Here is a 27,122-nt window from a genome sequence, read left to right as displayed (position 1 = left end):
GTCTGAGGCCTTTCTTCTTCCCAACTCTCTCTGGCCAATCTCGGTCACCCACAGGGTTTCCTTTTCCATCTAATGACTTCTAAGAACTCTCTCTTAGCTGCAGACCTATCAATCCCACTAAGTGCTCACTGTATATCCCTGCTCGGATAGCCCATCCCATAGTCACCTTCACCCACTGGATCTATATCTGAGCTAATTATTTCCCCCCATCTGCTTTTTCTCTTATAATTCCTATCTCTGGCCTTTCAACCCCTGACATGTTGTTCATTCTTCCTTGCCTTGGTATGTGCCTTTGAACTGAAACTTCCACTGCTTTTAAAATACTTTTTATTTTCAACTATTTTTGGGCTTACAGAAAAGTTATAAAAACAGCACAGAAAGTTCTTGTAAACTTCTTACCCACGTTCCTCTTATCATCTTATATAACCAGAGTACAATGTTCAAAAACAAGGAATTAACATTGATACGATACTTTCAGCTAAACTGCAGACCTTATCTGAAACTTCCGTATCTCTTAGTTTATCTTACTCTTGCTTGTTTCACAAGATTGCTCAGACACTATCTCCTCCTGAGCTCTTCTTTCCCCTCAGCCTCCATACCCACAAATCTCCATGCTAAGTGCTGTTCTTCCATGACACTTACTATTCTACGCTGCAATCGTCTCATTAAAGGACTGAGGTCCTGGAGGACAGAGGCCGGTTCTAATTGATCTGGAATCCCGCCTGACAAGGAGGCGCTTATTCCGTGTTCCTGAGTGACTGAATAAGACCGTGCGCAAGGTGTCACGGGGCAGCAAAGTGCTGAGTAGCCAGAGGAGCGGTCATCGCCCAGGTACCCTCCAAGCCGGGCGCACAATCGGAGCAAAAACAATCAGACGATTAGCAGTCAGCTCCTTCCAGGGCTCCGCTTTTCCACAGGCCCCGCCCACCCACTGACACTCCCCCAAGACCGGCCCTTTCGTGCCAGCCCCGCCCCTTCCACGCCCACTCTTCCACTCCAAGCACCGCCCAGGACCCGTGGTCCAGGCCCTTCCGTGCTAGTCTCTTACAGCCCATCTCTCTCCTAAACCCCCGCCCTCCGGTCTTTTCCGGGCTCTTAAAGTCAGTCCCGCCTTCTGCCCACTGGATCGACCTTCCCCCGCACCCTCCAGGCCCCGCCCCTAGCCCCTGGGCCTCCGCCTCCCCAGAGGTCTTCCCCAGTGACACGCCGGAGTCCTCCTGAGGGGCGGGGCGTACAGTACGAAGGGGCGGGGTCTGGGGAAGAGGCGGGGCTCCTCGCTCGGAAGGCCGTGGTGGCCCCGCCCCTGCGCTCGGCCGTTGCCGGGAAACAGGCATCGACGCTCTGGCTTTGGCCCGGTCTAGCCAATGAGCTGGCACGCCACTGCCCAGTCGTGCGTCTCTGGGCGGTTACGTGTGGTGCGCGGGGGCGCGGATTGCGTGGGGCGCGGGGCGGGGCGCGGCTGGTGCGCCTCTAGAGCGATGGCGGCGGCCTGAACTCACCTAGCGGTTCCGCGGCGATCGGGCCTGGTCAAGGTCCGGGTTCCGTGAGTGAACGGTAAGTGAGGGTGGGAGGGCTCGGAGAGCGCGTGAGGGGATGAGGCACTGGCCATCCCGGCCCCGGGTTTGGTGACTGTACGGGTTGTGAAGGGACAGGGTGAGGGCTGGCGTGTGGTGAGCGTCCGGGTGTGTGTCTCAGGTAGGGGAGCCGGGTGAGATAGGGGTGTGTGCGCAGGTAAGGAGCTGGCCTGGATGAGGGGCTGCGGCGCCTTCCGAAGGGCCAGGTGGGAGGGACTTGTGAACAGGAGGGGCTGGGGCTCCCGTGGGCAGGGGTGAGGGACGCCCCGGGACCCGAGTGTGGGGGTAAGGCCGGTGCGGGGAGGGGGAGAGGAAAGGGCGAAGGTGGGCTGGTAGTGATTTGGTGAGGGAGTTGAGGGTAGGGCATGGGAGGAAGGACAGGGTTGTGAGGTTTGGATAAGGGTGAGAGCTTGGTTCTGAGGCAGCTGCAGTGGACTGTCCCGGCCAGTGAGAGCGGTAGTTCTAGCCTGAGTAGGACAGCTTAGGTGTAAGGGGTGTGCATCTGGCACCTCTGCTCCCATGGGCCCTACACATTTCGGAGGACCAAAGGGGAAAACAAAAAAAAAAAAGGCATCATGGGTTGATAGTAACTATGACATTTTTTAAAAATTTTATTTATTTTTTGTCTTAGTCTTCAACAGAGTAATTATCACTGGGACCCGTTCCCCCGGTTCCTCCTTGGGACTGCAAACTTGAAGATGGTCCCTCTCATGGGATTTTTTGGGGGCTATTTTTGCCTGTATTTTCTCTCCACCTGCTTCTGGACAACCTTACGCTGCTGCTCCTCACCTGTGCTGAGCAATGGGGCTTTGATGGTTGTCATATAGATTGGATTAACCAAGTTTGGTCACTAATTCTACTTTCATGGAAATCACATGGTTTGTTGCACACAGCACTATATTTAGGCCCCATTCAGAAGCCTTTGCTCTCATATTCTTACAGGTAAATGAAAACAGAAACGACTGAGGTAAAGTTTAGGTATAGTAAACTGCTCATATTTAAAATGTACATGTGTGATACACTTTGACATGTTTACATCTGTGAAATCACCACCACCTTCAAGATATTGAACGTTTCTTCTCCTTCCCCCAACCCCCCAAATTTTCTTCTGTACCTTTGCAATTTGTTCTTTCTTGGTCAACTGGATATTGGTTTCACTTTATTAGTATTTTACAGGTTTCCTATCTTCCTGCCAACCCACATGCCCATGAAAAACTTGAAAGTTCTGGAAAGCTGGGTTGGCACTCAGTGATAATAGCCACTTTCACACCAATAAATTTTCCTCTGGGCTGACAGTCTACCACAACGGCTAGACACACCTTCCCCAACATGAGGAGGAGCTAGGCCTTTCCTGTCTAGACCCTTCTCTGAGAATTGGGGGCAGCCCAAGTTCCCATTCTGTTCCAGATTCTCAGCATCAGAACCAACTACTATTCTGTCCCATGGTATGTTTTCATTGCTTCTCTCTGGTGCCAAACATGCTGGTGGAACCTTTGGCAACCTGCCCACTGGACAGTCAGAACCCTATCCTATATAATAAAAGGCTAATATGCAAATCGACCGAACGGCAGAATGACCAGTCGCTATGATGTGCACTGACCACCAGGGGATAGATGCTCAATGCAGGAGCTGCCCCCTGGTGGTCAGTGCGCTCCCACAGGGGGAGCGCCACTCAGCCAGAAGCTGGGCTCAGGGCTGGTGAGTGCAGCGGTGGTGTCAGGAGCCTCTCCTGCCTCTGTGGCAGCATTAAGGACCCCTGGGGGTCCTGGACAGTGAGAGGGGCGCAGGCTGGGGTGAGGGGAACCCTCCCCCCGAGTGCATGAATTTCATGCACTGGGCCTCTAGTAGAACCTATATGTATCATAACAGGATTTAGAGCAGTGATTCCTAAACATTTGGCCAAGGATTTTGCCAGTCCATGATAAAGTTTTCATCCATCCAAGGTGGAAGGAGAAAAAGACTACATAGGAAACATGAGTTTTTCATAAAGAAATTTATTCTGAGATAATTATTTCTATTCTTTTGGTGTTAAAGTGCTCTCCCACTAATGAAATAATGGTGATAGTAGATGGTGGGTTTAAAAAAATGGTCTTATTTGCCAAAATAAAAATTAACAGCCCTATATTTTAATACAAAATTATTTCTACTGGTTAGTGAATTCCAGAAATTTAGAGTGATGATGATGAGGCTGTTGTATTATGTTGAGAAGCATGTCTTTATATAGTAATTCTATATAACTTCTGACATCTGAACCAGTATTATTCTGAACCAGTATTATACTTCACATAGCAATCTCAAATTTTACTGGATTTACATAGATACCTTGTGAAGTAGGCAAGGGCAGGAATTTTTATTTTATAGGTGAGGAATCAAATTAGAAAGCCAGAGGTCACCTAGTGATAAAGTGTCAAAGCTGAATCCAAATTTGGTCTTCTGAGAGTAAGAGTGACTTGGAGAAAGAAAGTTTGTAATAGAGAGTGAAGGTGATGTGGACTAAAAGACAAATGGTGTATAGGAAGGGTTGTGATGACATGGAGGGCATTATACTGGCAGAAAGCATTTTTTATGATTTGCAATTGTTCTATTTCTAAAAGATGAAAGATAGCTTGAGGGTGACATAGGAATGAGGGTTCTGCTTAAATTGTGGCAATGACATAGGAAGAGGTATGTATAATACCTGGATCACATTTTGTTAGTGATAGGATGAGTCAAGTCACGTGTCAGAGGGTTCTTTGGGACTGTCCAAGTTCTTTATTATTTTGGAGAAAGCACTGGGTTTGGTAAGCTTATTGTTTGCTATACAAACTCTTTGTTGAATAGTAGTAGTACATTAAGTATAATGGATTTTGACTTATGGCATACAGCTCAGTGGTAGATCTGGGAAGGTGAAACATAGATGAGGATGAGAATGTAGAGATAGAAACATGTTGTGTGTAACCATTTATTTCACATCTGCTAGTGCCAGGCATTCTTCCAAGTGCTGCGAGAACAAATTCATTCATTCATATATTTATTTATTCATTCAGCAAATACTTATTTAGCATATAGTCTGCCTGTGTGATGCTCACCTTTTATGAGATCATAAGATAAATAACATGGTCCTCTGAGGTCTCAAAAAATTCTCAATCTGATTGGGAAAGTTAGACACATGGAAAAATAATTTCAATTTAGAGAGAGAATATGAAATACAAAATATATCATGAGGTGATTACTTCTCTGTATGTAGTCTCAGTCTCTCCCTATATTCCAGTTATATATACTCAGTGATCTATATATCTCCAAAGGTAACTCAAATTTAACATGTCCAAAACAGAAATTGTCTTTGCTCTTGAAAGCCTGCTTTTGCACTGTAGGCCCCATCTCAATCCAGACTTCGGTGTCATCTTCCATTATTTCTGTTCCTTGAGTCCTTGCATTTAATCAGCCACTGAAATCTTAATACATTTTATTCTCTGTTATTTCTTTTCTCTTCATTTCCATTGCTATAAATTTACTGTTAAAGCTTTAGTTTACTTCCTCCTTATCTCTCAACCAGACGTTTTACCCCCAACAATCTCCTGCCTTTAAACTTGATTTTTTCTAGTCTGTCCCTATCCCTAGAATGATCTTTCTAAAAATACAAATCTGATCATGGAACTCCTCAGCTTAAAAACTTTTGGCTCTTTGTGTACGTAGGACAACATCCAAATTCTTTAATATGCATCATTTGGCCTGAACTCACCTCTCCAGCCTCATCTCCTGCCACTCCCTACTCTGTGTTCTAGCTTGAATGAATTGTTCACAGTTCCTTAACAAATTTGTTACTTTTTTGAGCCTTGAAATCTTTGTAATAGCTGCTTCCTCTACTAGGAATGCTTTTTCTTCTCTGCTCAGTGAACTTTCCTCATTTTTAAGATCTAGTTCACCCTCACCTCTTTTTTGACACTTTCTTTGGCACATATACCCACCATGGGTAGAGATAACCATGTGAGACATGGGGATTCACTGTTACAAATGGAAGTTAAGATGTGATTCATGTTGTGAGTTATAAGGGCTTTGCTGGAGTCAGATGAGAGGATTCCCTGTGAGAAGCAGAGGTACTGGGGAGAGGAAGTAGTAAGTCAGGACCATATACTGATAGCCCATTTGTTTTACACATATAGGCAGAGAGATAGACAAGAAACGTAAGCTGAGCTCTGGGTTGGTAGGCTTCTTTGAAGTAGATCTTCCCCCATTCTCCCTACCCCCTTATTCCTATTAGGTTTTCATCCGGTCTTGCTACTTTCACTATTTAGGACAATAGCCCATCCATACCTCTTATATCCGTATCAGTCATCTTGCCTAGGAAGCGCCATTGCAGGGAGAGGAGCCTTAGGATTTTATTGACCTGTTGTTAGAAGGTCATTCTGGTCCCTTCCTGTATGCTGTACATGTTGGCAGGTGTATCCCTGCCCCCAGCTCCCTTTTCCTCTTTGCCTCTCCCAGGGCAAAGTTTCATAAGTGAGGCCGAGCCACTTCCTGCCCCGTGCTTGCTGTTCTGTGATTGCTGAACACTTGCTGAGTGTTTTGGGCCCTAAGAAGAGTGCCGGACTTTGGCTATTTGTGGGTTTGAAAGATCATCTTCTTCCCCTTTTTTCTTTGTGGCTGGAACCTGAAGGTAAATCTGTAATAGAGTGGTGATTTCACAATTCTCTTTGTCTTATTCTGAACTTTGCAGGGTTAACAGGGAGTGAGGAAGTCTAACTAGGTGATAAGGGACACCAAGCTATGATTTCTTGTGTTTCTGCAGTAGATGAACAGGGCCCAGGTTAAGTGTTGGCTTTTAGGTTCTGGGACCCTGATTCCAGCCTGGCTCTTGTCCTTGAGGTCTTTGTAAAGAGATGGGGTGGGGCTGAGGAAAGGTACAGGAGGCCAGTCCCCCTTGGGCCTGTAAGCAGTGCCCTTTGTCAGTTAAGCAGTGGAGCAGAAGTGGGCACCCCAAGTATATTGCAAAGTAGGTTTGTTAATTTTTGGAACTGAGTTCTAGAAGCTGGAAGCAGTTTAGTTTGGGACATGTTACTGCCTTACTTTGCTGAGACTGGATGCTTGGCCTTTCTTCGGCTCACTAGGGTATGTGTGAGGTTGTGAGAATGGATATTCCAGCACAGGTTAGGTCTTTCAGTCAGAGATGAGGGCACCTTGGTGAGACAGGATTAGGAGCAGGAAGTGGAGAAAGATAAATGTCTTTTACAGAGCACCTGCTTTATGCCTGGAGTGCTACATAGGTTATCTTATTTAATTCCTAAAACAGTAACTATAACTATTTATTTCATCAGAAACTTATAGATGAGAAAACTGAGGTTCCATTGTGTGAAGTGATTATTTAAGGTCTCTTAGCTGGAAAATGTGGACTGAGATTCAAGCCTTTGAGGGACTCCAGAACTCATGCTTTACCTACTTCTTTTTGTTTCTCTTTCTTGAGCTTTGACCTCTATTTGTTTTCAGTCCTCAAATGAGATGTGATTGAGAAAGCAGTCTGTAAACAATAATACTCTTGTCTCAGTCAGGGTCTTTTTAGGTAGCAGATAACACAAATTGGGTTTGGAAAAAATTAATAAAGGGATGATATTTACAGAGATAGGGGCAGTTTAAGGAATTCAACAGAGATGATACAGTATTTCAGGGCTAATAACAGTGAGAAGACTAGTAAGGTTAGTAACAGGAGACTTGTTAAAAAGATTCTTGGCTATAGTCTTTGCCTTCTCCAACCTATGCCTACTTGGGACGGTAAGTATTTGGGAAGATGGGCAAGTCCTTTTCTGGTATGTTCCTGCTGCTGATAGTTACTAGTTTGAATGACTGTGTTTGATGGTTTATAGGAAACCATGTGTGAAAGACTGAGCATCCATTCTGTGGCTCTACCACTTCCTCACCCCTTCTCTTCTCCCTCACCCCCACTCTCTTGGAGAAAAGGTTGGGTGGAGGAGGTAGTGCTAGATATTAGCTTCTCTGTTTCAGATTTTGGATTTACCTAAAGTGGCACCCATTCTTTATTACTGTTGATCTCCTTTCTTAGAGAAAGTAGTATACCTCTTTTTCTCAGACCAATCCTATACCTTATTTTTTGTTCAGTTATTCTCACCTTATTTACTTCATAACCTGTTACTTTCTTCAGATTTCTTTTCCTCATTTGATAAATATCTTTGAGGCTTCCCATCTAAAACCAAACCACACCACACCAAACCAAATTAAACCAAACAATAATAACTCTTCCTCTTAACCCCCTACCCTCCCTCCCAGCTTCTTTAAACTATTGCCCTATTTTCATCCTTCCTAGTATTACTAAATTTCCTGAAATTGCATCTTACTCATCTTTGGCGCCTAGTCATTCTTTAACCATTTACTTTCCTAAGTTTAGCTAAACTGCGATTGCTAAAACCAACTGACCATTTTCAATCTTCATTCTATTTAATCTCTCTGTAGACTATGGGAAAAACACCAGTTCCTTGAAAATTTTTTTTTTTTACCCTTGATTTCTAGATTACCACTGTTTCTTGGATTTCTCCTTCCACTTCTGATTACTTTCACAGTTTTCTTTAAAGACTCCTCCTTTACTTTACTAAATCCTGGACATGATGGATATCCTATAGGTATGTCAAAACTGTACTCATTCTCTTTTTTGAAACAATTCCCTTTGTTATATATTCCTAGTTGGTTAATGGCATTATCTTTTACTGAGTCTCCTATACTTCATATTCAGGCCTTCTCTTATCTTCCATTTGTTTGCCATGTCATGTTGCTTTTATTACATGAATAAGTTAAAGCTGGAGGCAGATTTCCTGCGTATGCATCCCAGTCTTGCACTTACTAGCTGGCTCGCTTTGACAATTTATTTAACCTTTCTAGGCTTTGATTTCATCATGTCTAAAATGGAGATAATAGTACACCTAGGTTTAAATGTGGTACTACATACATGTAGTGCTTAGAATAGAGCCTGACTCAAAGTAAGTACTCAGTATATGTTAGCTATTATAATTACTTTTAATTCATCATTCAGTTCCACAAGCATTTTTGAATGCCAGGCACTATGTTGCCACTGAGTTTCAGGGAAGAATGAATGATATGGTCACTTTGTTAAGGAGTTTGCTATTAATGGCAGAGATATTATAGGTATAAATTCAGTATATGACATGCTAAGATAGAGGTGAATCTCAGATTTACCTTTTCTTTGCTAATCTTGAACTTACCACATTAGTTCATGCCATTTTTTTTTCTTTAACTAGTTAACTGCCACGTGTCCAAAACGGAAACCATCCCCACACACCATGATATTTTGAATTTAATTAAAATCAATTTGTAATGAATATCCTACATAATAAAATGGTAATATGCAAATTGACCATACCTCCGCTATGCCCGTGATTGGGCCAGGAGGCACGGGGGGGGGGCAGGACTTGGGGTGGCCGGGGTAGCCAATTGGGCCGGTGGGAGGAGCGGGGGGCGGGGATTCGTGATTGGCCGTCGCGCTGCTGAGCAGGGACCAAATGGGGCCGGCAGGACACTGAGCTCGCGTCACCAGTGGTGGCTCGAGCTCAGCGTCTGCGCCATGGCTGTGCTGCGGCCCAGCGGGCCGTGCGGTGGGAGTAAACGGGCCTCCGGGGCCGCGCGCACACGCCCCCGCCCCCGGCCGGCCATGCGGCGGGAGTTAAAGGGCCCCCGGTGCCACGCGCATGCGCCCCCGCCCCGGCCGGCCGTGCGGCAGGAGTGAGCGGGCCTTTGGGGCCCGGAGCTCAGCATCTGCGTGGCAGGGGAGGAACCAGAAAAATGGATCTTTCCAGTTCCTGATGCTGACAGCCCTATGGGTGCCGGGGTCCTCCACCTGCAGTCCCCAGTCGCAGCCCATCAGCCCCAGTCGCAGACTGGAAGCCCCCTGCCAGCAGTCCAGACGGGACCAGTGTGGCGCCGCGGTGGTGGGTGTCAGCGGGCATGCCACAGACATCAAATCACTGCCACCGAGGCCATCCCCCCACACACACTCGCAAGTAGTATGGTCCAAGAGGGTGACTCCTAAGGCAAGGCTCCCATGGCAGCTGATGCTCACCATGCCAGATGAGGAAGCCAGACCTGAAAGCCCAAGCCCCCGAGTACCTGAACTGCAGGGCGTTGTGGGCCAGGGCCCTGAGGAGGCCCCAGGACAAGCATCTTCCCAGAGGCTGTGCAGAAGGAGGGGAGGAACCTCTGGCTAGAGGCCGGGTGAGGGATGCTGGCGTCTTTGCAGGTCAAGACAGGGCTGAGGGACACCCCCCCCCCCCCCCCCCGCCGCACCCCCGTGCACGAATTTCGTGCACTGGGCCTCTAGTTATAAAAATAAATACATTACTCACAATTCAGCTGAAATTGTAATGTATTTTCAGCTGAAAATTCTCACGAAAAATGATTATAAAGTTGGTCAGGGCTGTCACTTAGGGAAAACATTTTTTTTTAATAGACGTGTGTGGCGTGTGGGTAAGATCCACTGCTTGCGTCTATAGATGCTTATGGCATACAATGGGTTAAAACAGACTGTTGAAACAGATTATAAATTGTCCACTGCCATCTGTCTCTCTGCTCCACCTTATACTGCTATCTGGCTTATTTTGAAAGGCAAATTTGATCTTGTCATTTCCTTGTTTAAAAACCTCCTATGTTTCTAGGGTGTCCATAGATAATACCCAAACTCCTTAACATGATATTCAATGATATTTATAACCTTCACCCATATTTACCCTTCAACTCAATATTGTATCTCTCTTCTCTAGATAATCTGTAAGCCATCCAAATTTGCAACTGTTCTTCTAATTCGTTATGCTCTTTTATAGTGCCATATTTGTATACATACTGTTTTTAATATGAAGAAGGCCTTTCTTTCCCTCTGCTCTCTTTGTGGCCAGTATCTGTTGTTAAAAGATTTAAGTTAGATAACACCTTTCTGAAATCTTGCAACCTCCTAGGCAGAATTAGTTGCTTCCCTTTATGCCCCTCCCCCCCCCCCCCCCCCGGCACTTTTGTAAATCCCTCTGTTTATAATATTTACTGGAGTTTTTATTTATGCTCCCCCAGCATTTTTGTTGTTGTTGTTGTTTTTTTTAAAATATATATTTTATTGATTTTTTACAGAGAGGAAGGGAGAGGGATAGAGAGTTAGAAACATCGATGAGAGAGAAACATCGATCAGCTGCCTCCTGCACACTCCCCACTGGGGATGTGCCCGCAACCAAGGTACATGCCTTTGACCGGAATCGAACCTGGGACCCTTCAGTCTGCAGGCCAACGCTCTATCCACTGAGCCAAACCAGTCAGGGCTCCCCCAGCATTTTTTATCCATTTTTGTATTTACAGTGCTTCTGCAGAACACTGCCCAGTACTTTATCAGTGTGGTTAACATTGAGTTAATCTTGTTTGCTATTTAGGATTGGTCCCACCCTTCATATAAACTGTCTCCTGTTGTGTAGAAGGCTTCCTTAAGCATATTTGCTACATTCCTTTATTTGTGAGCTGGTAATGATGAGAGAATATCTGGGTTGAAGAGGATCGCAATGTGGGGCTGTTGCCAGGTCTCTGGGTTGCTTCAGCTCTTGTTGAGTATAAAGAGGAAGGACAACTGAACCACACCTTTCCTCTGAAGTTTTTACTTTCTTGAGAGACAATACTGCTCAGGGGTGGTGTTGGGTGTGATGGAGAAGGAACTGTGAGCCACCAACTATTTTGTTACTTTTTCCTTTTCTTTTTAAAAAATATATTTTATTGACTTTTTACAGAGAGGAAGAGAGAGGGATAGAGAGTCAGAAACATCGATCATAGAGAAACATCAATCAGCTGCCTCCTGCACACCCCCCACCAGAATCGAACCCGGGACCCTTCAGTCCGCAGGCCGACGCTCTATCCAGCCAAACCGGTTTCGGCACTTTTTCCTTTTCTTTAGTGAAGGTGTCATGTCCCCAAGAGTGAGTGTTGGATGTATCTGACAAGAGTGGGGAATATGTGTGTATATGGGAGTGTGTTCCTGTGTTCCTTGGTAGAATTAAAATTGTTCTGCTCTTTCAGTTGGCTCTGCATTTGCACCTTTTAAGAATATTCAGACATTTAAGGGTCTCTTTGTCCATTTCCTACTGGGTAGGCTTCTAGGGAGGGAACTGTGATAGGCAGAACAAAGTTTATTCCTCAACAATATCAGAGGGTTGTAGTCAGAGGACTGGATTTCTTGCTTGTTCATTCATTCATTTACTACTTCATTCACTTATGCATTCATACATTTAACAAATATTGAGTCTTGAGGCACTGAGGATACAACTTTAAATAAAACAGATAAACTATGCCCTCTGTGAACTTACATTCTAGTGGGATGATAGATAATTTCATGTAGTGAAAACTGCTAAGAAGAAAGTAGGATCAGGAAGCTAGAGTGAAGGTGGGAAGATGTGCTATTTAGATAGAATTATTGAATAAGGTCTCTCCTAGGAGATGGCATTTGTAAAGAACCGAGTAACGTGAAAGATTAGGAGAAGAGCTCATCAGGCAGAGGGAATGGGGAAGTATTCGAAAAGGCCTGTGTGAGTAAAGCATGAGTGAGGAGGAGTATGGTAGGAGGTTGCACAGATTAGATTATATAGGGCCCTATAGGCCAAGGTAAGGAAATTGGATAGTTACTAGTGTGATAGGAAATTATTGAAGGATATTCAGCAGAGGAGAGATATTATTTAGGTTTTAAGAATATCACTGTGCTTGCTGTGTGTAGAATAGACTCTCAGGGGCAAGACTGGAAGTATGGATGCCAGATTGGAAGCTATTGCAATAGTGAGATGTGTTTTGAGGATAGAGATGATAGGGTTTGCTGATGAACTGGATATTAGAAGTAAGGGAAAGAAATGAGGATGATATCCAGGATTTCGGCTTGAGCATGTAGATGAAAATGTTGCTATTTATTGAGATAGGGGAGGCTGGGGGAATAATAGGTTTAGTGGTAGAAATGAGTTTTGTTTTAGACTTGGTAAGTTTAAGATGCTGATTATGTGTGTGTGTGGAATTTTCAGTGGAGTGGTGGCTCTGAGTTCTTCCTGCTGGGTAGAGGAGAGTGGCAAACTTCTGTTGATCTTTTCCATTCTCTCTTTTTGAATTAGATTTGCAAGTCTGGACTGGTCAGCAACCTCTGGGCTTGTCACTTGGAGCCTGGTATATCTTCTGGCTCCATGGCCAGCGACTGGCTCCTATAGACCAGATGAAGCTGACTGGAAACACAAGTGGAGAAAGCCTCCAGCTGGCAAATTCTCAGAGTGTGGTCCTCTGGCCGCTGGCCCTGCCCAGCTGGCCTCATGGAGAGGATGAACTGGCTGAGCAGACTGGCCTCCCGGGGCCCTGGGCACCGTGTACCTCAAGGGGCCAGTCTGCAGACCCCTGTCGTGGCTGACCCTGAGACCTGCCTTATGGTCTTCAAGAATCATTGGTCCCAGGTAGGAGACTATATGCCAGAGGGCCTAGTCTGTTGGCTTCCTGAGTCCTCCTAACTTTCTTTGTTCTCTCAGTGTGTCATTTAGTTACCTTATCATCTTAGATTCCCTCTATCTTCTGTCCTGTGTCCCCAGGTGGTGCGAATCCTGGAGCGACAAGGCCCTCGGGTAGCTCCTGGGGGTGCAGATGATCTCAGTGCTGTGCGCAACCATACTTACCAGATGTTGACGCTGCTGGCAGAGGATCATGCAGTCCCTTCAGCCCCCAATGCCCCTGGGCCCCTGCTGGAGTTTGCTCTGCGCGAGGATCTGCTAACCCGTGTGTTGGCATGGCAGCTTCAATGGGATGAGCTTGGGGATGGGGTTGAGGAACGGCGGGCTGAGCAACTGAAATTATTTGAGATGCTGGTAAGCGAAGCTCGCCAGCCACTCTTGCGGCATGGTCCAGTTCGTGAGGCTCTGCTGACCTTGCTGGATGCCTGTGGCCGCCCTGTGCCCAGTAGCCCAGCACTGGATGACGGCCTGGTGCTACTTCTCAGCCAGCTGTGTGTGTGTCTGGCCCGGGAGCCTTCATTGCTTGAGTTCTTCCTGCAGCCACCTCCTGAGCCTGGAGCTGCCCCTCGTCTTCTCCTCTTCTCTCGCCTTGTTCCCTTCGTCCATCGAGAGGGCACCCTGGGCCAGCAGGCCCGAGATGCCCTACTCCTGCTTATGGCTCTGTCAGCTGGGAGCCCCACCGTGGGTCGCTACATCGCAGATCACTCTTACTTCTGCCCGGTCAGCACCTCCTGGGATGGGGGGTAGGATATGGTGTGTGGGCACTGGATAGGAGATGTAGAAGGTCTGTGTATCAGGACTGTCTTCAGGAACCAACCCCCTGGATTTGAAAGGAATGCCTGGAATTGGGGTGGGGATGAAAACATGGCTTAGGTGCATAGGGCAGGAACTAAGGCTCTCCATGGGCCAGTGTTTCTAGGTTGTCTTGGAACATTGGGTAACTAAATACCTGCTCTGGTCATAGCCCTTTCCCTTATTCTAATCAAAACTCTGGGTTAGTAGCTGCCCTGTTCCCCTTTTTTATATTGTCTGAGCCTTTGATAACCTATTCTTGGGGATGGCCCCCAGGTGCTGGCCACAGGGCTGAGTGCCCTGTACTCTTCATTGCCCCGAAAGATTGAAGTTCCAGGGGATGACTGGCACTGTCTGCGACGGGAGGACTGGCTGGGAGTGCCAGCCCTTGCGCTCTTCATGAGTTCCCTAGAGTTCTGCAACGCAGTCATTCAGGTGGGACTGGGGTTCTCAGGAGGTCTGGCTCTTGGACATTCTGGGGAGATGGGGTGGGAGGGGTTGCATTCCCTGGAGTTCTGCTGTTCTGTCATCTTGAAGGTAGGGTGCCTACTGTACCTGTCTATTCCCTTTCAGACAGTGGCCCCCCTCACAATCCTCCTTCTTCTTTCTTGTACCCCTGTAGGTGGCTCACCCTCTGGTACAGAAGCAGCTGGTTGATTATATCCATAATGGGTTCCTGGTACCTGTCATGGGCCCTGCCCTGCACAAGGTGAGAGTCATGGGTAGCAAGACAGAATAGGGGATTAGGCTGATGGGTGGCAACTTCAATGCCAGGACGAATGTGGGAAACAGTGGTCTAGGTACTAATCTCCTTTTCCCTGTCTGCTCCTAGTTCCTCCTTAAAACTCGGGAAATGACTCCAGTATATGTGCAGGGAAGCCCTAAATTTCCAAACTTTCCCTTCCCTTCATCCAGACCTCTGTGGAGGAGATGATCGCCAGTACCGCCTACCTGGAACTTTTCCTACGGAGTATTTCAGAGCCTGCCTTGCTCCGTACCTTCCTGCGATTCCTGCTGTTACACCGGCATGACACCCACACCATCCTTGACACCCTCGTTGCCCGAATTGGCAGCAACTCCCGGGTATGGCCCCTTCCTCTGTCCTGGCTTACTTGGGTGAGCCATCTTCTCTCTCTGACCTGTGTTCTGGGCGGGTGTCACTGCCCTTCTTTGGCCTTTGTCTCCAGCAATCACTTTAAAGTTGACAGCATTTACTTTCTAGTATTTAACTTTTAACCATTTTGGTACAGATTTTAATCTGCCTCCCTGCGTTTGTAATTTATGACTCTGGAACACAATTTCCTTCTGTGGATGACTTTGGGTGCTCATCATGGCTCTAGGTTTTGCCATTGTGCTACACTTGTGATGTATCATTGACATGATACATCGTTGACATGAAATAGTCGTGTAGTGTTCTGTGGCCTGTTTTGGGTGACTTAAGATTGCATTTTCAGGTTTTGTGTCTGCTTTGATAGCTGGCCAGCTGCTACTGGCATGCTTATCTTTTTCCCCCTTTGGATTTGCTGCATTTGAGCTGCTATAACTTGGGGTACACACCCATCTATCTACTTACATTACTTCCTCTTGAACATGATTGTTCACTATGTGCCATGCTGTTCTGTGGTATTGAGTATGTAATGGTATATTAGATAGACAAGGATGCTGACTTAATGTGCTTCCTGTATAGAGGAGATAGATAAGCAAACACATTACTGAAATAATTGAACATTGTAGTCATTGTAATGAAAAAGCAAACAGGGTGCTTATAAAATAAGATGGTGGTAAAAAAAAAAAAAGTCACACCAAAAAAACCTTTCTGAGGAGGTGAGATTGAGCTAAGACTTAAAGGTCATGAGGGAAGTAGCTTATTGAAGAGCAAATGGAAGAATAGTCTAGGCCAGTGGTCAGCAAACTCATTAGTCAACAAAGCCAAATATCAACAGTACAACGATTGAAATTTCTTTTGAGAGCCGAAAACCGGTAGTAGACTTCTGCGCATGGGCCCAAAGTTTCAATCACACTGTACGTGCGGGCCCACACGTGGTATTTTGTGGAAGAGCCACACTCAAGGGGCCAAAGAGCCGCATGTGGCTCGCGAGCCACAGTTTGCTGACCACTGGTCTAGGCAGAGGGAGCAACATGCAAAGGACAACGAATGGGGAAGAGCTTAATGTATTTGAGGAAATGAAGGACCAGTGTGACTGAAGGTGTAGTGAGCAAGGGAAAGAAGGGAATGAGATGAAAGTAGAGAAGTAGGCAGGGTTCAGATCATGTATGGCCTTGTAGACCATGATAACAAGTTTGTATTTTAACCAATAGAAATGTATATAAAACAGAAGCAAATAGTTTCCAAGTGATAAAGACCTGAAGTCTTTCTTGGGGAGTAAATCATTAGTTTAACCATGGACTTTATGGCATTTATTTTGGCTCTGCAATCATTTTGGTTTCCTTTAATTACAAATAATTGGAGTTCCCTGGGTCCTTGTGTTTAAAACAGAAGTTCTTGGATCATGAAGGGTTCTAGAAAACTGTTCTAGATAATTGAGGTACTAGATAGTAGGGTTCCAGATAGGTGAGGTTCCCAGATAGATATGTTTTGTATAGGTGAGGTTTCTGAATAGCTAAGTTAGAGTATATGTGAGATATTCGAATCTCATTCTGATCAGACCAGTGTTTTGAATCAAGTATATACTTCCAAATTTGAAAATGACAATAACTACAACAGGTTCTAAGCTCTGCCTTAGATCTCTTGGGTTATAATCTTTGGGAGTAGGCCTACAACGTGTATTTTTAAAAAGGTTCCAAAAAGTAATTATGATACATGTCATGGTTAAGAATTATTGGTATAAACCAAGAAAATAGATGTCAAAACTTTAATTTTACAAAGATATAAAAAATTTTATTTCTCACTATGCTTATGTTTGACCTCAAGGAATATACTGTTTATGTTTTGGGACAGTTGATTTCCTTCTTGTCATTTTTTTTTTTTCTTCTGTGCTGGCCTCTACCCATCTTGCTTTTTTGTCTTAATCTTAACTTCTTTGATTCTCCCGCATTGTCTTTAGCATATGTTTTCTATTGGTCTCACATTTGGTCCCCTGTTCTGAGGAACCTTTTATGTTCTTGGGGATTTCCTCTTGGTTCCTGGTTCTTAGAGGAACCAGATCTCTTCTGATTTCAGGATGCCTGTGTTGGCCATGCAGATCTTTCCTTTCTGTTGTTTGGCCTTTAAAGTTTGATTCTGTTGGCCGGACTTTCTAACTTCTGCAGCCTCTTTTGTGGCTTAAAGTAAATCATGCTCACTAGCCAGCCTGTGTGCCTATTTGTACTAGTTTTTTATTGCTGTAATAACAAATTACCACAAACATAGTGACTTAAAACAACATAAATTTATTATTGTACAGTTCTGTAGGCCATATGTTTGACACAATCTCTCCAGGCTAAGGTCAGTGTTGGGGGTGCTGCATTCCTTTCTGGAGGCTCTAGGAGAAGATTCTTGCTCATTTGGCTTTTTGGTAGAATTTATTTCATTGTAGTTATATGATTGAGATCTATTTTCTTGCTGGCTGTCTGCTAGAGGCCCACCAGTTCTTGGCTTAGGGCCCTTTTCTTCCATCTTCAAAGTCATCCATGATGGATTGAGTCCCTCTCATGTTTCAGATCTCTCTTCCCTTTTTATTTTTGAACCTAGCAGGAAAGGGTTCTTTGCTTACTTGTGTGATTTGATTGAGCCCACTTTGATAAGCCAGGATTATTTTCCCATGTCAAATTCTGTTACCTTAGTCATATCTGCAAAGTCCCTTCTGCTATGTAAGGTAAAATATTTGCAGGTTATGATGATTAGGACCTTCCAGTGAGTCTCAATATTTTCATTGCCAGTTAAAATTGTCATTTAGACAACCATGCTGTCCAAAATGTAGCTGTCTTTTAGTTCTCATTTAGTAAATGATGAGCACCTGGACTGTGCATGTAGTGCCCTAGACCAGTGGTTGGCAAACTCATTAGTCAACAGAGCCAAATATCAACAGTACAACGATTGAAATTTCTTTTGAGAGCCAAATTTTTAAAACTTAAACTATATAGGTAGATACATTGTTATTAACTTAATTAGGGTACTCCTAAGCTGGCCTTTGCTAAAAATGTGGTATTTTGTGGAAGAGCTACACTCAAGGGGCCAGAGAGCCCCATGTGGTTTGCCGACCACTGCCCTAGACTGAGATCCAATAGTTGTCTTTAGGGAACTCAAGGTGTCTGACATACTTGCCATAAGGGAATTTTATAGAAAGTGCTGTGGGGATTCAGAATGAGGGAGAGTTTACATGTGTCTGTTCTCTTCCCTTACTTTGCTAAAATAAAAAGCTTTCCCCTATTCTGGACCTACCTATTTTTTCCTTTTCCTGTCAGCTGCCCTCCAGCTTTTCTTTAGCCTACCTTCTGAGAGATAACACTGGTGTTGGAGAGGTGACTCAGCCGCCTGTTCACAGCCCCGCCCACATCCCAGCTGGTATTTTTCCAGGTTCCCTCTGTTTTCTTATTGGTAGGCATTCAGTTACTGTGCTGCTACAGTCTCTGCTGACAGGTATTCACCTAGTTATCATGTTGCTGTTGTATCTTGTTACTCATTCAGTTTTGGTATTTCCTAGGGTCTCTTTTCATGGATATTTATTCCATTTAAATATTGCTGGAATCTCTGCTGACTGGTGAATATAGCTAGAGAGTTTGCTGATATGTGTATGGTCTATAGAAATACATTGACCTTGACAAATGGTTCATTCCTGTCTATTAATAGTGAAGTCTTGCCCACAAACATTATTTGATCATTTATTGAATGACTTTTATATGCTAGGCCCTGTGCACGTTGTTCTAGGAGCGGTTGGTTGGGCCAGGGGCTGGGAGGGTTCCCATTTGGTAAACATCTTGGAGGGTAGAGAGCTATTATGGTGACTCCCTCCCTCCTCTCCCACCCCTCCAGCTCTGCATGGTCTCTCTCAGTCTCTTCAGGACCCTACTGAACCTCAGCTGTGAGGATGTCCTGCTGCAGCTGGTTCTCAGGTACCTGTGCAGTCAGGGCTGAGGGATGGCTGATCCTGAACCCTCAGGGCCTTGTGCATTGCTGGGGTGATGGGTTAAATTGGGGTTGCTCATGTGTTTCCTCTTGGAGGCAATTCCAATGGCCTGCCTGATGTTTTCTAAAACCCTGTCCTTCCTTTCTGATTTATTCTGTGTCCTTTTTCTCTGTCTTTCCTAGGTATCTTGTCCCATGTAACCATGTGATGCTGAGCCAGAAGCCAGCTGTACGTGATGTGGATCTATATGGTCGAGCAGCAGACAAGTTTCTCTCCCTAATCCCACGCTGTTGTCGGCACTGTGCCCCCAGCCCACCCCGTCCAGAGCATGCCTCGTGGGCACGAGGTGGGCCTAGCAGAGAGTCAGGGAGAAGGGAGGACATCACGGGTATGGCCTGGATTCTGGGGGAGCTTAACAAGAAGGGGGGTTAGGGAGGTGGCCATGAGTGGCATTCCATCTTTGAGGAAGTTAATGAGGGGTCTTGCAGGGTGGATCCTTAACTTCATCAAAGAAATTTAGCTTCGGAGTAAAGTTGTTTCTCTCTAGTCCAGTATTCTTTCTGTTTCCATATTTTTTTTTAGTATTGGTGGTGGTGAGATGGAGCGATGGATGAGGAAAGCCTTATTTGGAGGGTGGAGAGTTAGCTGTCTGAATTGTACCATGTTTCTGCTGCCTTGTTACCTTCTCTCTCAGTTTCCCTAGATGTCTCATCCTTCTTCCTGGACCTCTGTCTCTTCAATCCCTCTTATGTCTTTTTCCCATCTTTAGGCCCTGGAAGCCCAAGTGTTGATTCCTCTTCTGTGGTAACAGTACCCCGGCCCTCCACACCATCTCGTCTGGCTCTCTTCCTGCGACAGCAGAGTTTAGGTGGCTCCGAGTCCCCAGTCCCAGCCCCTCGCTCACCAGGGCTTGCTTCATCCCCGGCCTCCAGCCCTGGCCGAAGGCCAAGCCCTGCAGAGGAGCCTGGTGAACTGGAAGACAATTACCTGGAGTACCTGCGTGAGGCACGCCGTGGTGTGGACCGCTGTGTCCGAGCTTGCCGTACCTGGTCTGCTCCCTATGATGGCGAGCGGCCTCCTCCTGAGCCCAGTCCTGTTGGCTCCCGGACTAAGAAACGCAGCTTACTGCCTGAGCAGGACAAGGACAATGTGGGAGAAGGGGAGGAGGAGGAGCTGGGGAGTGGGAGACTGGCTGGGGGTGCAGGGGAGGGCCCCGGCCACCTGCCTCCTCTTCAGCTCAATGGGATGCCAGGACCATGGCCTGAGGGGGCCAAGAAAGTTCGTCGGGTGCCACAGGAGGGAGCAGGGGACCTGCTAGAGGGCACCTCTGAGGGCATGGCAGGACTAGAGGGCTTTGGGCAGGAGCTCCGGGATCTGGAGGTGGCATTGAGTAATGGGGGGGCCGGCTCAGAGCTTCCCCTAGAGCCTCCACTACCTCTTGAGGAGGAGGAGGCCTACGCAAGCTTCACCTGCCCCCCTGAGCCCCCTTGCCCCTTCCTCAACAGCCCTTTGCGGACTCTCAACCCGCTGCCAAGCCAGCCCTTCACTGGTAAGCTACTTACCCTAAGCCTTCTCCTTTGTGTACTCTGCATGTTTTTGAAGTGTTTATGCTGGTTTCTGAGATTTCTTGGCCATGTCATTTCTGTGTACTTGCCTAGCTCCTCATCCATTTTGCTTGCATTCCTTCCAGATTCATATTACGTCATTCTTGTGTCTTTATGTCTGTGTGTACATCTTCCACGCTTGTGCTGTTTTGAGTATTGACTTATGTTTGAGCCTTGTATGTCTGTCCTATGTGCATGTTGCTCCTCTTCCCCACTCTGGCTATTTCCTGGGATTTGTGATCAGGATATTCTCTGTTTGGTGCTTTCTGGTGAATCAGCAATATATCGGAACCATGTGGAAGACATACCTGCTGTCTTGTGTATGAGGCACCTATCTGTAAATCATGCTGTCCCCACCAGGTATCTGGGTCTTAGCTCTCCTGTCAGCTCTTCTGTGGCCCAGGATCTTCTGGTGTTCTTCCCCTACCCAGCCCTGGCCTCCTTTCTCCCAGCCTCTTCTCAGAAGGACTCAATTTCAAGTTTCTCCTGTTCCCTGTCCTTGTACCTTGTTGGTTGCCATTACTGTCTAATAAGATTTAAGGATTTATGATTAGTAATGAGGAATGAAGCAGATAATAAAATACCTCTTTAGGGCAGATGACGGAAATGTGGCCCTGAGCTCCTTCGCTGAGTTCTTTTGATCTCTGCAGGATGCCCTTGGAGCTAGACCTGATCTGAATGGCTAGGCTAACTCCTCTTTGTTTTTGTTTGAGAGCCGGTTCTACCCAGCCCAGCCCTCAGCTGTTCTTATTCTTACTCCATACCCTGTGTGAGGGGGAAGAAAAGTGAAGCAAAATCCGCCTCTGGGAAGGAGTGTAGTGCTTTGGACTAGACATACCTTGAATTAAGGTCCCATGGATGCATGCAAATCACTTACTACGATGCTGATACATTGTGAGAACTCAGCAGGTGGTTGCTTTTAAGTATGATTATCATCTTTTGAGTCCATAGCAGATATATATATATCTCGAGGACATGCTTCATTGATTTTAAAAAGGGGGGGGGAGGGAGAGAGAGAGAGAGAGAGAGAGAGAGAGAGAGAGAGAGAGAGAGAGAGAGAGAGACGAGAGACGAGAGACGAGAGAAGAGAGAAGAGAGAAGAGAGAGAAGCATTGATGTGAGAAACATCGGTTGCTTCTTGTACGTGCTGCGGTGTATGCGCCCCCATTAAGATCGAACCCACAACCTGGGTATGTGCCCTGACTGGGAATCAAACCCACGACCTCTCAATCCATGGGATGATGCCTAACCAACTGAGCCACACTGGCCAGGGCAAGTGCATGGCAGATATTGGTTGACCAAGGCAACCACCCATCTCTGGTTGTTTGTAGTCTAGTTGTCATGCCTTGATCAATACCTGTTCTGACTGGGCCTGAGATATATTGCCATCCTGTTTGCACAGCATCAGGGATTCATGATGACTCCCTCTTGCAGGTTTCAGAAACTGTATCTTTTCAGTTATTTATTTAGTCTTTGCTACTTTCTGCTCAGTACCACTAGAAGGTGGCATGCAGATTTTACCACATTTTTGAAGCATTAATTGAAGCTATATCCTCTTACTTTGTAAACTCATCTGAGCTTTTTGAATTTTCTCTTGTAAGAAAGTGTCAGGAAACGAGAGGAACAGAAGGACAAAGTTATGTGTTATCTTAGGACCCTGCTAAGATAGAGTTGTTTTGGAGCTAAGGCTAGTTATGTGCATCTGAAGTGGAGAACATTCTAGAATATTTCCCAGGCTTCACTGCCTCTTGCCCTTCATTGTTCTGTTTTGATTCATAGTGCAATTTTTAGGTACACTTTCTTTCCCCCATAGATCCCTGGTCAGACAGACTGTGATGGTCTGGAGTGCTCATGCTGTGGCTCATTGAAGCCATTTCTCCCAGTGGAACAATCTAATCCCTTCTGCTATTCTCTGCCCTACCAAAGAGGCTGCCCTGACTTGGTTTTCTCTGGCTCTCAATTCTCAACCTCTTTTTTTCTACAGATTCTTTTCCACCTTCTTGATTCCCAGCTCCTAAAAAGAGCTGATTTCTTCTCTGGTCCTCCAAACATTTCTCCCCCACTTTAAGTTGGCCTATATCGTCACCTTGTTTGCCTTTGTTATACTTTCTTGCTTTCTTTTTGACCCAAGTCTAGTGTTATCTTCTGTTTTGTGTGTAACCTGATTTCTTTTGGTTCTACTCACTTTCTCATTCTTTCTTCTGTTGTGCCTCTTAGATGAAGCTCTTAAAAAGACCTGTGAAATGTTATGTAGCTTATAGTTATTATTGAATACTTATAATTTGCTATATTTTAGGCTAAATGCTTTAGATGTTAGTCTTCTTTTCATCCTCTTAATAACTTTGTAAGTAGGTGTATTTTCTTATTTTACCAAGTAGGAAACTATGCTTGGAGAGTTTTGATTCACCCAATAACTATTAAAGGATAAAGCTGAAATTTGAAACCAGCTCTCTCTGACTCCAGAGCCTATGATCTGGCTCTTCAGCTCAAGTGTGTGTAAAACTAGTATCTGGACTCTTGTGCGTCCATGTGGTGTCTGCCATTTTATCTTCTCCAGAATAGGTGGTCACAGGATATTTAAACATACCCAAAGACTGACATACAAATAATTATCATCTAGTCGGGGGTCTCTTGTTTTGGGGAGGAATGCTTGCAATGTGCATTGTGTTCAGGCCTTTATCCTTGTGCCCACCTCCCCCAGGCCCCTTCATGGCTGTGCTCTTTGCCAAACTTGAGAACATGCTGCAGAACTCCGTCTATGTCAACTTCCTGCTGACGGGGCTGGTGGCCCAGCTGGCCTGTCACCCCCAGCCCCTGCTCCGCTCTTTCCTGCTCAACACCAACATGGTCTTCCAGCCCAGTGTCAAGTCCCTGCTGCAGGTGTGCGATGCATGCATGCATGGGTGCGTCCAGGCTCCATGGTGGGCCAGGCCCGCAGCTGGAGTGGCCCTGGGGGGCTGGGAACAGGCCCAGTGTTTCTAGAAAGGACTGTCAGTCTAGCGCTACCCAGAAATGTCATGAAGTTGTGCTTTGTAGGTGTTGGGCTCCGTGAAGAATAAGATTGAGAGCTTTGCGGCCTCCCAGGAGGACTTCCCAGCACTGCTCTCCAAAGCCAAGAAGTACCTCATTGCTCGTGGCAAGTTGGACTGGGCTGAGGGCCCTGCAGCAGGACCTACTCCTCGCCGCTCTGATTCTCTAGGTAAGGCCTATTCTATCACCTCTCTCCCGAGCCTCCCTACACAGCTAGTCAAGTGAACACTTATTAAGAGTGAAGCTTTGTGCTGGGAACTGGGAACTGGCAGAAAATGGAGTCTTGGTGTTTATTCTCAGGCTTCTTGTCAGGATACAGTTCTGTCCACTAAGAGCCAAATCAGCAGTACCAGCAAGAACTGCTCTGGTGGTTGGGGACAGGTAAGGGGACAAAGTAGTCTCTAGGTTAGATATTGTTACAGCTTTGTAAAGGACGTGGCATTTGACATGGGCATGATGGTACTCTGTAACCACTCCATGTACTTTTTTCCTTAGGCCCATTTGATATCTGCTCTCTTGCTCTTGGATTTGGGTAGGCAAGGATTGGGATGGCCTTATTCCTCTGTTTAGGGAACAGTATGAACTACTTAGTTGGAGCAGGGGATTTGGAAGTTGGTGGAACAGTTGGTAGTAAGGCTAGAAAGCTTTGACTAGAGCAGAAGGTTCTCAGAGTAGAAGTTGGGCTGCGTAGAAGTTGTGAGGTTTTAGGCTGTGAGAAACCGTTGGAGGGTCTTAGATCTGGGAGTGGAGAGGTAAGTGCTAGGTGAATTGGACGTAGGAGAAAATGTATTTAGGACTTAAAGGTTTGAGTAGTGGAAATAGAAAGGGAGAATTTGATAAGGTGGAAACGGGCTGGAAATAACCACAGAATTTGGTGAGTGGTTGTGAAGTATAAGGAAGCGGGAACGAGTTATATATGACCATGACATTTTAAATTTAAATCTCTCATCAAATATCTGAGCACTTGGCATATGTGTTATGTATTATCTTTGGTACAGGGGACTCAGGGAGGGACCAGATGAGATCTTTGCCTTCAGAGAGCTAACAGTCTGGAGAGAGAAGAAGGGAGAGAGAGACTAGAGGAATCTCATAACCAGGGGAGCAAGGTCTCAAAGGTGGTGTGATCCAGAGCAGCAGAAAGGATTAACTTTGGATAGGAAAAGGTTTTTTCCTCCTTTGAGGCAAATGAGGACAATTTGAAAGGAGGAAATGATATGTATCAAAGGAATTGTGAAGTGTGGAAGGGAAAGTTAGGGTATTAAATTCACCCTTTGTTACTCAAAATAGGAGACAAAATAATATGCCAAGACCAAGAGTGCAGATGTCAAATGGGGCTTAAGGAAAAAAGTGCATGGAGTGGTTAGAGAGTACCAGAAGGGTTATTACACAGCTGTGAAGACCCAGTGAAGTTCTTTAGCATGATTTCCTGATGGTCTAGTGCTGTGCATATTTCTTCCTTCCACATTCCTAGTACTGTGTTCTCTGTGACAGGGCCAGTGATACAAAGGTAAATGAGACAGAGTCCAAGCCCTTAAGCTCACAGATTAGTGTATGACATGTAAGCAAGTTATTAATACAATGTGATTAGGGCAATGAAATGGGAAATCAGTGGAGGGCAAATCAGAGCGGATTTTTCAGAGGTGGAGATAGTGAAATTAATTCCAGGATGAAAACTAGAGAGGGCAAAATTAAGGTGAAGGGGGCTACAGAAGCATGCCAAGAGCTTGGAGGGTTCCAGGAAGAGCAGCTAGGTGTGGATGCAAAAGCAGGGCGGGGGTCTAGAGAGTTCTGAGAGGAGGTTGGAGGAGAGTAGGCCTGGTTGTGTGGTGAAGGGTTCTGAATGCCAAATTTAATAAATCTGTCCAGCATCACTCAAAATTAGAGGCAGAGAAAGGGAACCATATCATGATCTAGAGACTAGATGCTTAGAGTTAGGCCCTAGATATGGACGTAGAGCCACAGCCAGGAGTCTAGACAGAGAATTAGAGGAAAGAAGTCAATATTATAAGTGGCTTATTTGAGTTTAAGCTGACATGAAGCTGTGTGGCCACAACCAGTGGGAAGATGGCTTTGGCGAATATAGGAGAGGGACTGGTAGAAGGTGAAGTGGCACAGGAGAGCAGATCTTGGATAGATGGTGGAGTATGACAGAAATGATAAAGTCGCTAAACTATATGGTTGCATAGGTAGCGTCTGTGAGTATTGAAGGAGAAAGGATGTGGGTCAGGTGAGATAGACGGGGAAAGGTGGAAGTGGTTGACTAGTTCAGGAGGGTGATAGGAAGTATGATGTAAAGCCATGTTATGGACTGAGGAGAAGCAGCTTGGTGATGGTAGAATAGTCATTGGAAAGAGGAGAGGTAAGAGAATCCCTCAGGGTGAAGGGTCATGGAAAAGGAAGGGATCTTGGCTGGGAGTGAAGTGGCTGAAGTGTTAACTGACTGGGAAGACTGAGGTTGGTTTGCTGGGTGGAGAGGCTGGATAGAGGGAAGAAGGTTGGTCAGGCAGCATTTTGGTGTTAGAGTCCTAGTTGAGAAGTCCCTAGGAGGGGTGGGAAATTTCAGCTCTTAGACCTAGAGAGTGTGCCTGACCTCTGCACCTTCACTCTGTTTATTTGCAGTGAAGAGCCGGAGGCCATCGTTGGGGGAGTTGCTCCTGCGACATGCACACAGTCCAACCAGGGCCCGGCAGGCGGCGCAGTTGGTTCATCAGCCTGGGAGAGACAGCACAGGACTTGGCCTAGGTGGGGGCTCCCCCGGGGCTTCCACTCCGGTTCTACCTCCCCGGGGCGGGACCACTGAGCGCCAGGGTGAGGCTCTGCGAGTCAAGAATGCTGTCTACTGTGCAGTCATTTTCCCGGAGTTTCTCAAGGAGTTGGCTGCCATCTCCCAGGCCCATGCTGTCACCTCGCCTTTCTTGTTGGATACTTCAGAGGAGGGGAATGTCCCTCCTGTCTCAGGCTTTGGGCCCCTCAATCCTTAATTTGCTTTCATGGACAATCAGGGCCTTGAATGGCCTGGGTTGGGGCCATGGTACAGGCTCCTTTTTATGTTTGGAGGGAGTGGCAAGAGGACTTTTTAATTTATTTCAGATGAATGTTTTATGGAGAACTTGTTGCAATATGTATAAAAGGGAAATCTCTATTCTGTGCTCATTCTTCTTTCCCACCCTTTTGCTATGGGACTGGTACTCAAAAAGGTTGTACATAGATGGGGAATTGGTCAGGGATATTTTCCTTTTGGTGAGAACACTGATGCCAAAGTTTCAAGGTATTCCTCATTCCCTTAGAGCAGGGTTGGAGGATGTCTGGCCGGCCCGCAGGCTGTATAAAGACCTCGAAATGACTTGGTTTGGCCCTGCCAAGACATTAGGGGTGAGTTAATTAAATGTTTGTCCAAATATAGCAGGCTGATTTTTAAGTGGCCTGCGCGTAATGGTATAAATATTCAAAATGGCCCTTGGCAGAAATAAGATTCCCCACCTCTGCCTTAGAAGATGAAGGGACATGAAGCCTAGGGAAAATATAGGAATTCTCCTCCTTCTCCAGACCCCAAAAGAAAGA

The 27,122-nt window shown here is 45.9% G+C and overlaps 1 protein-coding gene across 4 annotated transcripts; it reads left to right on the top strand.

Moving 5' to 3' along the window:
* The first annotated feature begins 1,467 nt into the window (after positions 1–1,467).
* FHIP1B (FHF complex subunit HOOK interacting protein 1B) lies at positions 1,468–26,703 on the top strand. 4 transcript variants are annotated; one of them, XM_008159862.3, is made up of 12 exons: positions 1,468–1,554; positions 12,689–13,018; positions 13,151–13,789; positions 14,138–14,296; positions 14,484–14,570; positions 14,777–14,944; positions 18,834–18,913; positions 19,110–19,273; positions 19,697–20,476; positions 23,233–23,411; positions 23,568–23,730; positions 26,181–26,703. In XM_008159862.3, the coding sequence occupies exons 2-12, from the start codon at positions 12,881–12,883 to the stop codon at positions 26,540–26,542; spliced, it is 2,919 nt and encodes a 972-aa protein (XP_008158084.2). In that variant the 5' UTR covers positions 1,468–1,554; positions 12,689–12,880; the 3' UTR covers positions 26,543–26,703. The 4 variants fall into 4 exon arrangements, with proteins under 4 accessions (XP_008158084.2, XP_008158083.2, XP_054581015.1 ...); XM_008159861.3 differs by having other exon boundaries at positions 19,110–19,315; XM_054725040.1 differs by lacking the exon at positions 14,138–14,296 and having other exon boundaries at positions 19,110–19,315.
* Positions 26,704–27,122: the final 419 nt, after the last annotated feature.

The sequence above is a fragment of the Eptesicus fuscus genome, chromosome 13 (assembly GCF_027574615.1).
Source record: "Eptesicus fuscus isolate TK198812 chromosome 13, DD_ASM_mEF_20220401, whole genome shotgun sequence".
Lineage (NCBI taxonomy): Eukaryota > Metazoa > Chordata > Mammalia > Chiroptera > Vespertilionidae > Eptesicus > Eptesicus fuscus.
This window is presented reverse-complemented; position numbering and strand designations above follow the sequence as displayed.